At 48.9% G+C, this 14446-nt stretch overlaps 3 protein-coding genes across 3 annotated transcripts; 1 reads left to right on the forward strand and 2 right to left on the reverse strand.

Annotated features, from left to right (window-relative positions):
- Positions 1 to 3445: 3445 nt before the first annotated feature.
- FOBCDRAFT_226571 (uncharacterized protein) lies at positions 3446 to 4999 on the reverse strand. The gene is made up of 4 exons (XM_031186027.3): positions 4575 to 4999; positions 4120 to 4504; positions 3959 to 4054; positions 3446 to 3884 (listed from the first exon to the last, which is right to left on the reverse strand). The coding sequence occupies exons 1-4, from the start codon at positions 4800 to 4802 to the stop codon at positions 3817 to 3819; spliced, it is 777 nt and encodes a 258-aa protein (XP_031037162.2). The 5' UTR covers positions 4803 to 4999; the 3' UTR covers positions 3446 to 3816.
- Positions 5000 to 5447: 448 nt separating this feature from the next.
- Positions 5448 to 9584, reverse strand: FOBCDRAFT_226576 (rab-GTPase-TBC domain-containing protein). Its single transcript, XM_031186026.3, has 2 exons — positions 8794 to 9584; positions 5448 to 8731 (listed from the first exon to the last, which is right to left on the reverse strand). Exons 1-2 carry the CDS (start codon positions 9217 to 9219, stop codon positions 5780 to 5782), a joined length of 3378 nt encoding a protein of 1125 aa, XP_031037161.2. The 5' UTR covers positions 9220 to 9584; the 3' UTR covers positions 5448 to 5779.
- Positions 9585 to 12717: 3133 nt separating this feature from the next.
- On the forward strand, positions 12718 to 14392 carry FOBCDRAFT_43327 (kinase-like domain-containing protein). The gene is made up of 3 exons (XM_059612193.1): positions 12718 to 13065; positions 13120 to 13771; positions 13827 to 14392. The coding sequence occupies exons 1-3, from the start codon at positions 12867 to 12869 to the stop codon at positions 14152 to 14154; spliced, it is 1179 nt and encodes a 392-aa protein (XP_059465172.1). The 5' UTR covers positions 12718 to 12866; the 3' UTR covers positions 14155 to 14392.
- The last annotated feature ends 54 nt before the right edge of the window (positions 14393 to 14446 follow it).

Raw genomic sequence — 14446 nt, forward strand, 5'->3', positions numbered from 1 at the left:
AAAACAGAAGGGGAAACTTTGGGAATGGGGTGGTTGTCGCAGATCACATCAAAGCGAAATCAAGGGGCGGGCGCTTACCGGACTGAAAAGACTGAGCAGTAGACATGATTGCAAAGGGGTCAAGCTTGGGCTTGTGTTTCTGATTTGAAGATCCAGGAGAGAATGAGGAGCCAATCGATGTAGAGTAACAGAGGAAACGGCAGCCGTTGCAACGCCAGGTAAAACAATGCGTTACGTGTGTCGTATAAAAGATAGAAATAGAGCCTGGGCTTGCGCAAACAAGGACGAGAGCAACTTCGCCAAGAGTTGAAAGTCAAAGAGCTGGCCGTGGTAAAATACGTATGTCGGGATGGATTAAATTCCTCTGTCCTGGAAGCTCAGACCCAGCGTCATACCAAGTCAATAAGAGTACGGTACGCCACTCAAACGCGATTCGAATCCCCGTTCTGCCGTTCAACTTTCAACTTTGTTCAGGCACCTGGTGGGTCAATAGCTCTGGGGTGAAGTGGCCTTCGTGGTGCCCAAGGGCCAAGGGCTCGGAAAGGGGCTGGCTGGCCTGAGAAAGTAGTGCGATCGTCTTAGCGGCAGATGCCCCTGGGTTGAAGCTCTTGTTGAATTGGTAGGTTCAAGAGGGATCGATTGTCTGAGGCGGGAGGCTAATTGATATGGTAGTCCCCAATGCAAAAGATGGAATGGGTCCCTGCTGAACGTATTTTGCAAAGCCAAGTGCCTGAAATCAACAAAATGCTGGTGAAGGATGTTCAATTTGCAGGTGCTTGGCTGAACCACTCGGGGTCGAGTTTGGCGACTCGTCGATAGGCCTGTTAGCGGGGCAGGTCAATGCTCACGGCTGTCGAACTTGGGCAGGGGCCTATTCAAAGGCGGGACTGGCAGGGGTTGACCACCTGGGTCATACACGAAGTTGCCAGACAGGGGTGGAGGACAACAAGAAGAAGATATAATCAGGGTCCAGAAAGGATGGGTTTTCGAGCAGTGTCGTTGACTTTTAGACCTGTAAACAGGATATTCCAGTGCCTGCAATTGGAGAGACAAAGTAGCTGTATTTGTTGAGCTGTGATCGATGGTGACAGCGGAGCCAAGAGGGGCTATTGTTGATGAAAAGGTCGCTCCGTCGGTTGGTGGAACACAAATGAGAATTGGCCTTGAGATTGAGATCAGTGGTTCCGGGGTCAAGCTTCAAAAAGGCTCGACAGCGAACAGAGGTGTGTGAAGGATAGAAGGTGGACGATGGATACTGCGTGAGCGATATGCTGCCTTAATTCGGTTTTGTTCAAGAGTTCGTGAGGTTCTCGGTACTGTATAACGGCGGTGCTATGATGAAAGGAATGGATTGCCAATCTCTACCTTAGTTGTGTTGGCCGTGTCAGTGAATGGGGTGACAGAGGAGAAGGAGGAAAGGAAGAAGAAAGGAGCGCTCGAGGCAACTTGAGCCGCAAGCCAGAGAAGTGAACGTTGTGTGGAATTGAGGGTGAAAGAAGATCAAAACGTTCAATGGAGAGGGAGAAAGGTGGAGGCATGAGGAGCCTTCTGAGAAGCTTGGCCGGGCAAGTACGGACCAGAACGAATGGGGAAATGCCAGGCCTAGGGTATAGGTAAGGTAGCTCTACAGTATATACGTCTGGGCTGCTGAAGCCAGTCGGTGAATGTGGTCAGACGGGGAAAGAGTCAGTTGTTTGTGCAGGCTGGCAGGCAAGGTAAGGTTACCTAGAGGTACTTAGTTAGTGCATCAGATTTTGGGGTAGAGACGACGGGAGCTGGGGAGGAAGCAACTCAGCGCCAGTCTGGTCAACCTTGGCTGAGCTGAATCGAGCTTGGTCCAGCTTCCGATCTAATTATCAAAAGTAAGGTAGGTACCTACAAAGTCTGACTTGAGCTACGGACATTTGTGCCTGTGGCTGTGATTTAACATTTCCCTGTCCAATCTTTGCATCGTCCAGTTTGAGACTTTGCAACAGCCTTATTTCAACGGCACCCGACAACTGCAACGCCTCCTGCATAGGTATTGGCAGTTACCAGAACCTAGCCCCATCATCAGCATGCTACTATGTATGTCGAAGCATGGACCGAAAGCATTGAGTCTTATACAACTATGTACTTTTTGTAAATTCTAGCTTCATCACCCATGTCCCTAAACTTTCAAGTACCGGGTCAAAGTCTGGTCCTGATTCGAGAAGGTGGCGGCAGCTGACTTGGATCGTAGACATCGGAGAGGCTTTCACTAGCAAGGTTGACTACCTACCTAGGTGCCCAGATTGTTCGACCTGGCTTATGGATGCCCTGGCTGGCCTGGCCCACCCAGGCCTCGTACCGGCCATGCCGCCGCCATGCCGTATTCTGAGGACGCCTAGAACTCCGTTTGATTTCCCTGACTGTTACGTGGGTTACTGTGCATGTCTACGATCGAACAGTGGATTTGGAAACTAAGGGATTCACATACATATATATTAGCATCAGCATCATTGTATCCCTAGCATTGCTTCCTTACCTTGCCTAGCTTGCATGTATCCTGGTCGCACTGTCATTTCCTAGTGGATGTCGGCCGAACACAAGGTCACCCTACCCCTTTAAACATCCATGGCAATCACTAAACCCAGCCCAGCCAATGAAGGAGCCGCCTCTTCTCCACAAGTAACAAAACGCCATGCCCCTGACGCCAAAGAAGCCAAACTCCACAACTAACAACAGCCCCGATTATCGATGATGGCTCAAATTTACTTTTTATCAGTCTCCTTTTTCGTCTTCTTTGTCAACTTCAGGGGTGTCTCTGTTGGAGGCTTACCATGCACAACCCGGCCGTTGAGATCTTGTATTATCAGACAAGATGCGCGGTCGAGATATTAGACAATATCTCGTTAATGCCAATGTCAGTCAAGCCCTCCTGCAAGGCAGCTGCACCAAAGATAGACGCCTATTCACAACAAGAGCAGTAAGAGACACAGCACAGAGCAAACACTCAGAAACCCAGCCTCGTGTTCTTTCATTCCACATTTCCTTGACCTTGTCAGTCAAAAGCTCGATCGAGCCCGGTCCAGACTGAACCTGAATAGTAGCATTCTAATTACAATACCCGGACTTGGCTGGTGTCTTGGCTAGGGATCATGACCACGTGCTATATAATGGAGCCACCATCTATCCTACTATATCTGCAACTCGTACTTGGAGTAGCATCAAGAATGCATGGACTGTAAGTTTCCTGTTGTAGGCAAATCTTGAGCAATCTCCCGTCCGAACGGGGGAATGATGCGAACCTCGGCGTAGACAGCAGGATCCATCGTGATGACCTTTAGTCGCAATCAAGCATGCAGCTCATTCTTTGTGGTGGGACAGCGCCTCATAACCTGCGGCCGATCCTAATTATATGAGAAGACGGAACCACTCACTTGCGTAATGCGACAAAGCACCGGGCACCATTTATGATTCTGTATGATGATCATAAGTTCATAATTAATGATCTGCCAAGCTAGGTTAATTATTGCAGCCAGACCTGATGCAGTATCGTGACTTTGCTAGTCCATTGCTACGTAAGGACCCTGATTCCCCCAACCCCACACTCTTCAATTTCGTCACCCGCAATAGGCAAAGACGATAGCTTGCCTAGGCTTGCCTCGTCTAGAAGGAAGAATTGTACGGGGTACGTTGCTTCGAAGCGCGTTGCCGATAGGTGAAATTGCAGTAATTTCCGGTCAGTAATATCCACTCATTTGTCGACGGCTCCTAGCCTCCTACCAGCAACAGCTTCAGTCCAGCCGTTGTCGTTAAAGCGATGTTGATAGACTGGAGCCGTTACCGTTTGCTTTACCAGGGTAGATGCAGTGGTGTAGCTAAGTCTTCACCCAGGACAACCTCAGCAGTCCCAATATCCCCTAATCAAGCAGATAATCGTTGGTCAGCACTCCATTGGCATGCCACAGCGCAAATCGTTTCGGAAGCTACTCACGCGGTCCTCGTGGTGCCCAGTATTCTCCTGTTTTGCTAATATCAAGATTGTCGATCCAGTTGATGAGGCTCGCCGCCGCCTTGTCTGGTGTCACAGCTAGTTGATCAAACTCTTGTTAGCTTCCACAACACCATGTATAACAAGTGCTTGCGAGGTCTCACCTCCACCTTCATCCCAGAACTTGTCAAACCCTACGCCTTTTGTCATTTCAGTTCGCATAAAGCCTGGGTGCACGATGCTGACAATGACGCCCTGGTCCTTAAGATCCAAGCTAAGCAGCTTGCCAACCATGTTGAGAGCCGCCTTGCTGGCGTGATGAGCGTAGTTGCCACCCCCTTCCTTTGGATGTCGCAGAGTGATACTGCCAGACTCGGAAGATACAAGCACCACTTTGGAACCCTTGCGCAAGAGACCTTTGTGGATGAGCTGGTGGACGATAAAGACGGGGGCAATGGAGCTGGTCGTATACATCCGCTGCTCTTCCTCCCATTTTGGACCTTTGTCCCAGGTAAGGTCTTCTGTAGCAAAGTAACCGGCTGTGATAATCTTTCCTTGTTCCTTAGTATCGTGAAACGTTGACTCTGATCCTATTGCTGGAATTGGAAATGCTACTCACCACCGAGTCGAGTGGCTGAGCTGGGTCTAGCAGACTGGCCAGCTTCTGACCAGCGTCAGATTGCATGAGGTCGATATCAGAAAGCCATTTGACTCCTGAGGGTGAATCTTTCGGACCCTCGGATGATCTGGTCGTACCGTAGACGGTGTTTTCGCTCTTTTCGGCGTACTTCTTGGTGATGCTGGCACCCAAGCCACGAGTAGCTCCTACAATGAGTATGACTGCCATAACGAGGTGAGCGCATCAACCGGATTCCTCTTGATTGTATAACGGCCCAAAATAGTTTGAAAGTATTGCTTGAGAGGACTATGCTCTCAAATCTAGCTGGGACGTAGACAAGACTCATCTCCTGCCACTAATAACCTTATAAGGTAAGTACTCAAGGTTGTTGATTACATGCGTATCGGCGCTGATGATGTCATTCTTGGATAGCGGGGTATTGTCGCGCCATCTAAGTTTTTTAAGCATCATTCTTTTACAGGTAAGGTAATTCCAAGTCAGTACATATCTAGGTATTTTACAGATATCAATGATCGACATCAATATCCCTCATCTAAAGTCGATTTGGCCTTCTCATATGACACTATATGTGTTACCCTTATATGTCGAAGAGTAATTTTGATATCAAGACCCAATGCCATGCCAACAATCTGTTGATTCACTTCCACAAAGCAGCTTTAATATGTTAGTCAGTTGCTAAACTCTTCCTTCATTCCTATCCACCGCTTATCCACTAAGTATCGAAAGTGACGGGTTATGCCAAACAAGAAAACCCTGTTGAACAAATTTCCTTTTAAGCGAGACATATAGTTACTTGGAACATCTAGAGAATTTCAAGTCGAAGCTTATTGCACGAAGGTCACATTCTCTTACCTCTCAGCAGATGCATAGTGCCTGGTCAACAAGCTCCTTACTATAAATTTCATATTCCCAGTAGTCAGGAATACCCGTGCTCGTAGATACAAATATCGAAGACTTCTCGTCAAGCTACATCTGAAAACTTTGATGAAGCGTTGCCCTCTACCATCCCATACTGACGCTCCTGTGCAGGTTACGCCAATCCGCCCTCCCAATAGTTCGGTTACAGTCATTCACCTGCTCAAAAAAACAAAACAAAAGCTCTACACGATGTGGACATGGTTGACAACCATGAACATTTCATTTCGTTGTTTACAATGCCATTTCGTGACACTAACATCACAGCTCTATCCTTCAAACTCTACCACTGCCGATCCTCCAGTCGACCCCGTCGAAGTCGCGGTACCAGCACGGGGCCTGCCTTCGTTGGGGTTCACATCGAGTAAACTCTGTTCTTGAGGTTTGCTTAACGCGCCAGCCTCTGCATCTGCCCCATCTAATAAATCCCGGTCCGAGCTCCTCACGGATCGTCGTTCGATGTCGGTGCTGCTACCTGAAGGTCCCTTTCTCACGCCGACTTCAACTCCGAGATCATCGTCATCTTCTTCTTCTTCTTCAGGTCGCTGTCCGGGCAGAGCGTTCTTCTCGAGTTCCTTTTGAGCCTCCTCCATCCGTCTTCTGACCTCAGTGGCGACACGCATTCCGTCCGTGACGATGTTATCGAGCACGCCACGTAAGCCACGGCCTGCTCCTGGAGGGCCGACAGGTGGGGGGATAGGAGGCCTAGCTCCAAATCCAAGACTGGAGAATGTTGTAAGAGATGATGCTGACGATGTTGTGTTGGGTAGCCCCTCGATGATGTGGAAAGAAGCTGGGAAAGACGACTCAAAGAATTGTTCTAGTAACTCATCCGCGAGAACAACCATGCGGAAGGTTGGTAATGTAAGGTGCAGAGGATGCGCAGGATCTAGCGCCGCATTTGCTGCCTCAGATTTGGCTTTCGAGACCCTGCGTCGTGAGGCCGCATCGTGGTTGTCAGCAGTGCTGAGAGAACTCTCCGATGAGAGGCTGGGTTTCTTAGCCTTTGTCGGGGTTCCGGTTGGAGATTCGGGGCCCAAAAGATCTTCTTCATCTTCCTCATCCTCATCCTCATCACCTATAGCAAACGCATTTCTCGAGTCTTCATCATCTGGTTTTGCCAAGGCCGTGTCATTATGCCCGCTAGCTGGATCGGCGTACTCGAAACACCGCCTTATAAAAGCACTCACACTTCCCAGGAACCTCTCATTAGTCGATATACCAGGCGGTAAGCTAGCTTGTGATTCCTGTCCGCTTGCTGAATCACTTTCAAGGACACTGGAGGCTCCAGGACTCAATGTGCCCTCTAGACCCCGACGAGACAGAAACAACAAAGCTTCTGAGATCCGTAGGATACCTTCACGGTCAACCTTGCCGTCCTTATCGTCGTCATATAACTCGAAGAAGTATGTAATAGTGCCCATAATGTCACGTTTCCCTTTGATCTGCGCTAGACCTGTAACAACGTTCTGAAGAGTCAAGGCAGAGCTGCCATCCACATCCCACCTCTTGAATAAACGTTGCAAAAATTCGTGATCAGCAGGCTCCGGTCCTCCACCCCAGGGTGACATTAGTTCGGATGGCCGCCTGGCGCTGTGAAACATATTTTGACGGTCGTCATAATTGCTATACTTTGTGGCACCTGGTGAATCCGATATAGCCCATTTTGACATGCTTGCAAGAAATTCGCGGAATGCATCGTAGTCCATGAGGCTTGTACTTGGGCCTAATCCAACGCGTCCCTTTTCAACTTCGTCGTGATGAGTTGCGAAAATCTCAGATGCCCGCATCCTACTTGACCTCGCTCGCCGCAATTTCTCTTGTTGAATCATATGGTCCCTCTGCTGACGTTCGTATAGGATATTGTAGAACCGATCGTATAATGAACCAAGCTCATCAGTACTTAACAATTTGCTTTCGGGACCCAGATTGCGAATAGCGGTCCTCTTAGCAAAGTTCTCAATATTATTGAGGACGGCGTCCTTATTCTTCAAACGCAGCTCGGTGATACTGCTGTGAGTTATTCCTGCGAACTCCTTGAAGGCCACGACCATCAGTTCCTGGAATCGTGTCACGGCACGCAACTTTGGATTTTCAGACTTGGGGTGAGCCGACTCATCCAAGCGGGAGAAGTAGGCCTTCAGAACTGAAATGAAAGCCCCGTCATCCGCCGCATCAAGCAACTCCTCGCCATTGATGCGCAAGATTGCCAACCCTACCTGAAACAGTACCTTTGGCCCTTCGACGAAGAAAACGTCCAGAACACGGAAGGCAAAGACAAGGGGCATCGAGTTGATGTAAAGTGACAGAAACCAAGGGAGCGAGACGACAGACAACTGCACGTCGCTTTTGACAAGATGATCCCAGAGGATGGGCATTGTCCTCTCCACCAAGGACTCAAATACCTTCTGATCAAGAAGGGTTCCATACATAGTCGTGGAGTAATACCCGGGAACTAGTCTGTCGCAAAGTGCTGAGAGGAGAAAGAAAGCCTGGGCTTCAGACATGTAAATCAATAATGCGGCCACGACAATATTCATGGCTTGGCAATATCCGACCTCGGTATTGACCCAACTGTAAGCAGTTAATACCCGACGTAGGCGGTTGATTCCATCCTCGCTTTGGAAGCCTGGATACTCTGGAAGACTTCGGTTGAGGTCCTTTTCGATCTCATCGATAGCAAGCGACTCTTGGCCTTCAAACTTTGCCAGGGTATCAGTATAGAGTGCTGGATTTTCCAGGCGTAAATAAATCGAGCCAGATGTGAGTTCCCAAATCTCGCCTCTGAGCCGGTTTGGCAGACCAACGCGAATGAGCTTGTGGAAAGTTGGTTGGCGGATCAGGGTAAAGTTTCGACCATTGTCACGTAGATACTCAGCCCAGAGGCGCATTTTCGCCCTGTCCCGTAGCTTCTTTGGGTCGCCAGGGTATCGGAAGAGCATTCCTAGGCCGGCGTCTGGTGGGGAGGCATTTTTCCTATCCTCGGTTCTGAGGAGATGCTCAGAATAGCACTCAGCAGCGACTCGTCGCAGCTTGGCTACATTACCAACTCCTGCCCTTAGGCCTTTTTTGAGGCCATCACAAAAACGCTCGCAAGACTGCCTGGTCCCGGCAAGATGTATTGTAATACGTTGCTCTCTTAAGTCCTTTTTGTCCTTCGAGTCCTTGTCTTTAGGAGTGTCGGCGAGAAGACCATTCCAGGTGGTCAGAGCTAGTGCGAACTGGAACATGGCGAGGTCAGCTTAAGTAATACGCATGAGCGTCTCACCAGTATGGATCATACCTGAAAGTTCTGGCTATTCAGGCGCTCAACTCTTCGTATAGCACATAATGGAAATGTGAAGCCGTTGCCGCTGGGGCCTCCGCCATGTGTCTGGCCAGTGAAAGCGGTTGACGTGGAAGTACTGGCGGATTGGACAAAGCTAGTAGGAGTTGTTGAAAAGCACATAAAGTGTTCTGACAGATGCAGTTTTCCAGCATAATGCCATCCTCTATCTTGATCCTTATCGCCGTGTGTCGCGTTGGAAGGTGGAATAGTAAGCTCAGCGTTGATCTCGTAGAGGGGTGTCTGGGAGGCAGGGAGGCGGAATTGACTTTGGAATAGGGACGACTTGGAAGGATTGCGGTCGGAACTGGACAGATTGAGTCCCTGGGTAGGATCAATAAGCTGCTGTGCTTTCTGGACAATGTTGGTCAAGTTTGAGAACATGATTTCGGTCAGCGGCGCATGACGAGGGGGATGCGGTTGGACACAGGGAGTATGCGGCTGAGCTGGAAGAATAAAGGCTGGGAGTAGGAGTCACAGGAAGAGTGTGGGAAAGCGAGGCCGTTCGCGATTATCTGGCCGAGTATAAGAGACTAGATATGCGATAGTACAGAATAGACGGTAGGATTTCAGTATCGGGGCTGAACGAAGGATGAAGACAGCTTAAGTTATGGAGAGGAAACCTGAGGTCAGTGGAGATGGATGGGGTCGAGCTGCGTCAAGTCTCCAGATACGGGAGATGGGCCATCAGCTACTGGCCAGGGAACCTCAGGGCATTCCTCGCCCAAGAGCCGCTACTAGGGGCTCCCTAGGGCTCCCGGGTTAAGTTGTCCATGGGAGCTTAGTTTAAGGTATTAAAGAATAGCGTGGCTTAAGCTGTGGCTCAGGCGACAGAATGGGAAAGGGTACCTACTTACCCTATATCTTCATATTTAAATATAGTAAATTATTACTCTCGGATCCATTCATGTTAAGGTAAGCTCTAGGTTCTATATTTATCCAAACCATCTTACACTCTAGATACCTTCAACATAGTTAAACACAAGGTGGACCGAATTAAGAAGCTCTGCCATATTTAGGCCCAACATTATAGCGACTCGACTGGTTGGTGTTGAGCACTGTCAGTGTCCCAAGGCTTCTTTGTGCTGGAAAGCTGTCACTGTCACTAGATATGGCTGCTGAGAAGGCGATGGATTTCCCATACTCCGAGGCTGCATGATTAGGGTGCCTCGATGAATAACGCGGCCCCCCATCCCCTTGAAGTTCTACTGGACGAGGCTGTAGAGAATTGCTCGCACTGGTTGTGCTAAAGTGACAGCAAAGAAGAAGCTTAAAGAAATGCATGACAGCATGGGAGGGGATGAAGAATAGCGAGAACAGAAGAAATTGTCAAACAGAATTATCGTTACAGTCGGTAGGTTTGCTGCCAATTTTCCATGGCTATAGATAGCCTGAAGGCGAGTTTGGTTAATTTAAATATTTACCCATGGACTCTAGAAGATACGCAGAAAACATACAACAAAGGGATGTAATCTTATCACGGAATGTTTTTACATCGTGTTCGTGAACACAAACATTACGGACTTAGCATGGATTATTTGCATTGTTCTCTTTGAGATGAACCGGTGAATAGCGATATTTCAACATGACAAAGGCACTATGCACGGAAACAATGAACAACAGTTGTAGAGACAGTTCCCAGACAAAAGATATACCGAACAACGTAGCCGCAGAAGCATCGCATTTACTATAATACCCAAGTACAATACTATGTATATTGGCATCTATTGATAAACTATTTCCCCTAGTATGGTAATCTAGTCACACCCGAAAGAATTCATAATGCATGGCTCGACTTAGGTTGCCTTGAAAGTAATAATCAAAGCCAGAATGTATTGGCGAGTGCAGATTCATCACTAGGTCTTAGGATCGTCAAAGTAACATATGCCCTGTAATAGAATCTGGTCAGGGTTCTCCAACAGACTTAGTTGGCCACAGCTGAATCTGACAGACAAGTGAGAACGAATATAAAGGAAGTTACGTAGATCGCACCGTCGAGTCTGAATGGCAAAGTTCTCAGCCTTAGACAGTTTACTCTTTACAACGCTAGTCGGCTAGCAGCAAACTGCCAAATGTGAACGTCGAGACATGCTGTGCCACTAGTGACCAGGTAGGCAAAGGACAAACCTTGAGAGTTGTGCGAAGCTAGGTCTAGTATGATTGAGGCCATCCCCAGGCCCGAAAGCTTAAATATACCATGGTTCTGCTGCCATCTGACAGAAAACGGGTTTCCCAACCGGCTTTGGTAGTGTCGTTGCCGACTTAGGCTACTGGTTATAGGTAAAGACATCCAACTGCCGTCATTGGAGCCAGCCTAGCCAGCATTGAATTTAAGCGCTATCTTTGCACTTCCTGCTCAAAGACTCAAGTGCTGCATGGCGGTACGGATAAGTGCTTGGCGATACTGCCGACATACCCAGAGCAGCCCGTTATTTCCCGCGGTCTGAGATCTGACGTACATGGATAGTCTGTAATCTCTGGAAGAACGCAGAAAGCAGTCGTTGGGTCGCTTGATCAGGACACAGGATGGACTGCATGGAATGAAACGGAGGGATTGAAAGCGTGGGGATGGCATGTCTTGAAGTGACATTCCAAATTCAAGGATCTCATTCTAGGATCCGGCAGATTGGAAGCAAGAGCCGGCGGCAGATGACGCAAGTGGATTTCGATCTAGGTTTTTGTGGTAATTGTAGGTATTCGGCCGACATGGAACAGGTGGTTGGTTGTTGGAGATAATTGAAGTGTCTGGGTTACACTCCCCAGCTTTGATCCTGAATCATACCAGCATTTAAGAGTGAGGTTGTGACTGGAAGAGATAAGGGGAACGAGTGAGAGTGTATTCGTCTCCGATTATGCAATATAACCCTCCTTTACGTCAAATAGCAGAGGTCATAAGCTCGACACCACCACTGACAACTTGTCGATCACCAAAAGGGGTATCTCTGGGTGACCTCTCAAGATCCCCGTCACCCACATTTTGCGTCATAATAGATTCTGGACCCCCGCTGCCGAGTCCACTTTAAGTGGGAGCCTCCGCTGTATCTACAGTATAGATCGCAGTTGATAGGAGGCTGAAGCCCAGACAAATGACAATGTACTTTCAAGTGCACCTGGAGTTTTGCTTCATAGAGATGGCGCCTTGGAAACAGGCAAAAGATCACCAATTCAGGAAGAAATACCAATGGAATGTCCGCCATGAGTTCTGAAGTCTGTATGGCCTCTTTTATTCACCACATGCGGCGGCCTTCTTTCAGATACTCGTGACATGTCGTTGGTCCTTCTTCGGCCCCCAGCCGACCATATCCATGACATCCGATGGCGCTCGTTCACTCACCGTTTCATGGGGACGCCCTCGTCGTATCCTGAAGAGGCACTCACGCTGCATTGGCTGTTTACTATAGTAGTCTAGCTCACAGACTAGGCAAGGCACATAAACATCACGTCAAGGCCGTTCATTTTTTAGCCTCTCATTTTGCCTCCATCTTCATCACTATCTCGCTCGTGCATCGCCCACCTTCCGCCGTCTTTTCATCGTTTCTCTTTCCATCCGCCTCAAAGCCTCACCTCTTCCTCAGCCTCACTTTTAATTCTAAAGCTTCTGCCAATAATCTTAACCCATTTCTTGATCGAAGCTTTGCGCTCAATCTGAATCTCTGTTCTTGAGGTTGCCACTTGGAATAACGGGCTGGACTTTAGGACGCCGCATCCCTCCGTTGTCCATCGTCTCCGCATCGTCAGGAGAACCGAGCCAAACTTGCTCTAGAACCCCCCAACTGACCGCGTGACAAAAGCACAACCACGGGCGACAACGGCAAACAACTCAGCGTATGCTAGAGACCCCCTCGCTTTTCGAATTGTCTCCAATTTACTCGCCATATCGACCGGTTTTCTGGCAGTGTTGGTCCCGGGTTGTTATGGGCTCGCGCCTCAACCCCAGTCAATAATCGATTCCCATCGACTTCGCCCCCTCGCCAATCTCTTCACCTCTCTGTTGCCGCGATTCTATCACAGGACTTCAGGACGATAAAGTCATGGCTGCGACCGTTGCGCCCTCACATGCTGGTGGCCTACCATCGTCATCGGGAATCCCTGCGCCCTCGCATTCCGCAAACTCTCACTCACATGCCCAAGATGCTCCGAGTGGACCAACATCTCCCACCCCAAGTCCATTACCACAAACCCGCAAATTCAATCTTCGCGACTTCAGACGAGTTCGCACACTAGGGACAGGTATGTCCATGTCTTGTAGACTTATGGCCTTCCGCTTCTGACCCCCTGAAAAAGGAACATTTGCTCGGGTCTGCCTCGTCCGTCCCGCCGCAACTGCGCATATCCCCCTTGACCATCAACTCAACCCCGAAGTCTACGCCCTCAAGATCCTACGGAAACCAGAAGTCATCCGTCTCAAACAAGTCGATCATGTCCGACACGAACGCGCTATTCTCGCTGATGTTGCAGGTCATCCTTTCATCACAAACCTAATCGCCTCCTTTTCCGACCAAGATTCGCTCTACATGCTGCTCGACTACGTTCCTGGGGGAGAGTTGTTCACATATCTTAGAAAGTTACGACGCTTCGAAGAATCTGTCGCACGCTTCTACGCCGCCGAGATTGTTCTTGTTCTGGAGTACTTGCATGAGCAGCAAGGAGGTATTGCCTATCGAGACCTTAAACCTGAAAACCTGCTTCTGGATCAAGAGGGCCACATCAAGCTTGTTGATTTTGGCTTTGCCAAGCGACTTGGCTACCGTGAAGATAACCGCCCTGTCGAGACATACACCTTGTGCGGGACACCTGAGTATCTCGCCCCCGAGGTCATCCAAAACAAAGGTCACACAGGCGCAGTTGACTGGTGGGCACTGGGCATTCTAATATATGAATTCTTGACGGGGTATCCTCCTTTCTGGCACCAGAACCCCATCGAGATCTACAAGCAGTGGGTAATTGTTCGACAGATGTGTAAGAATGGCAAGTTGACTATTTCTCCGCAGGATACTAGAAAAGCCCGTTGTCTTTCCCCAAGACCCCCCCTTATCAGAAGAAGCTAAGGATATAATACGGTCCTTCTGCACCGTCGATCGTTCTCGGCGCCTTGGTAATATAAGCGGCGGTGCAGCACGTGTGAAAGCCCACCCTTTCTTCCATGACACCAACTGGGATGACATTTTCAACCGTCGACAAAAGGGCCCCATCCAGCCCCCGATACGATATCCGGGCGATGCACAATGTTTCGACGTCTACCCCGAGGACGACGGATCTCGCGAGCCTTATGGCCGCGAGATGGCGGAGAAATATGACCCATATTTCGCTGACTTCTAATCACCCGAACCCGCCACCCACCTGGATCGGAAGATGGGTGCCGACGTATCTCGTCATGCCAAACGTCCATTTAATACATGAGAATTACTCGGCAGTCAGACTCTACTCCAAATATGCAAAAGCGCATACAAGGTGCCCAAATGACCCTTGAGAATGAACATACACACAATGACGAATTACGATTCAACGTCAGAAACATCGGTTCTTAAATCAGCATTTCTATTAAGCGTTTATGACCAATGTCTGGAGAACAGCGTTTCACTACGAATAATGACTTCGATGAGGAGATTGG

The sequence above is a fragment of the Fusarium oxysporum genome, chromosome VI (genome assembly GCF_013085055.1).
Source record: "Fusarium oxysporum Fo47 chromosome VI, complete sequence".
Lineage (NCBI taxonomy): Eukaryota > Fungi > Ascomycota > Sordariomycetes > Hypocreales > Nectriaceae > Fusarium > Fusarium oxysporum.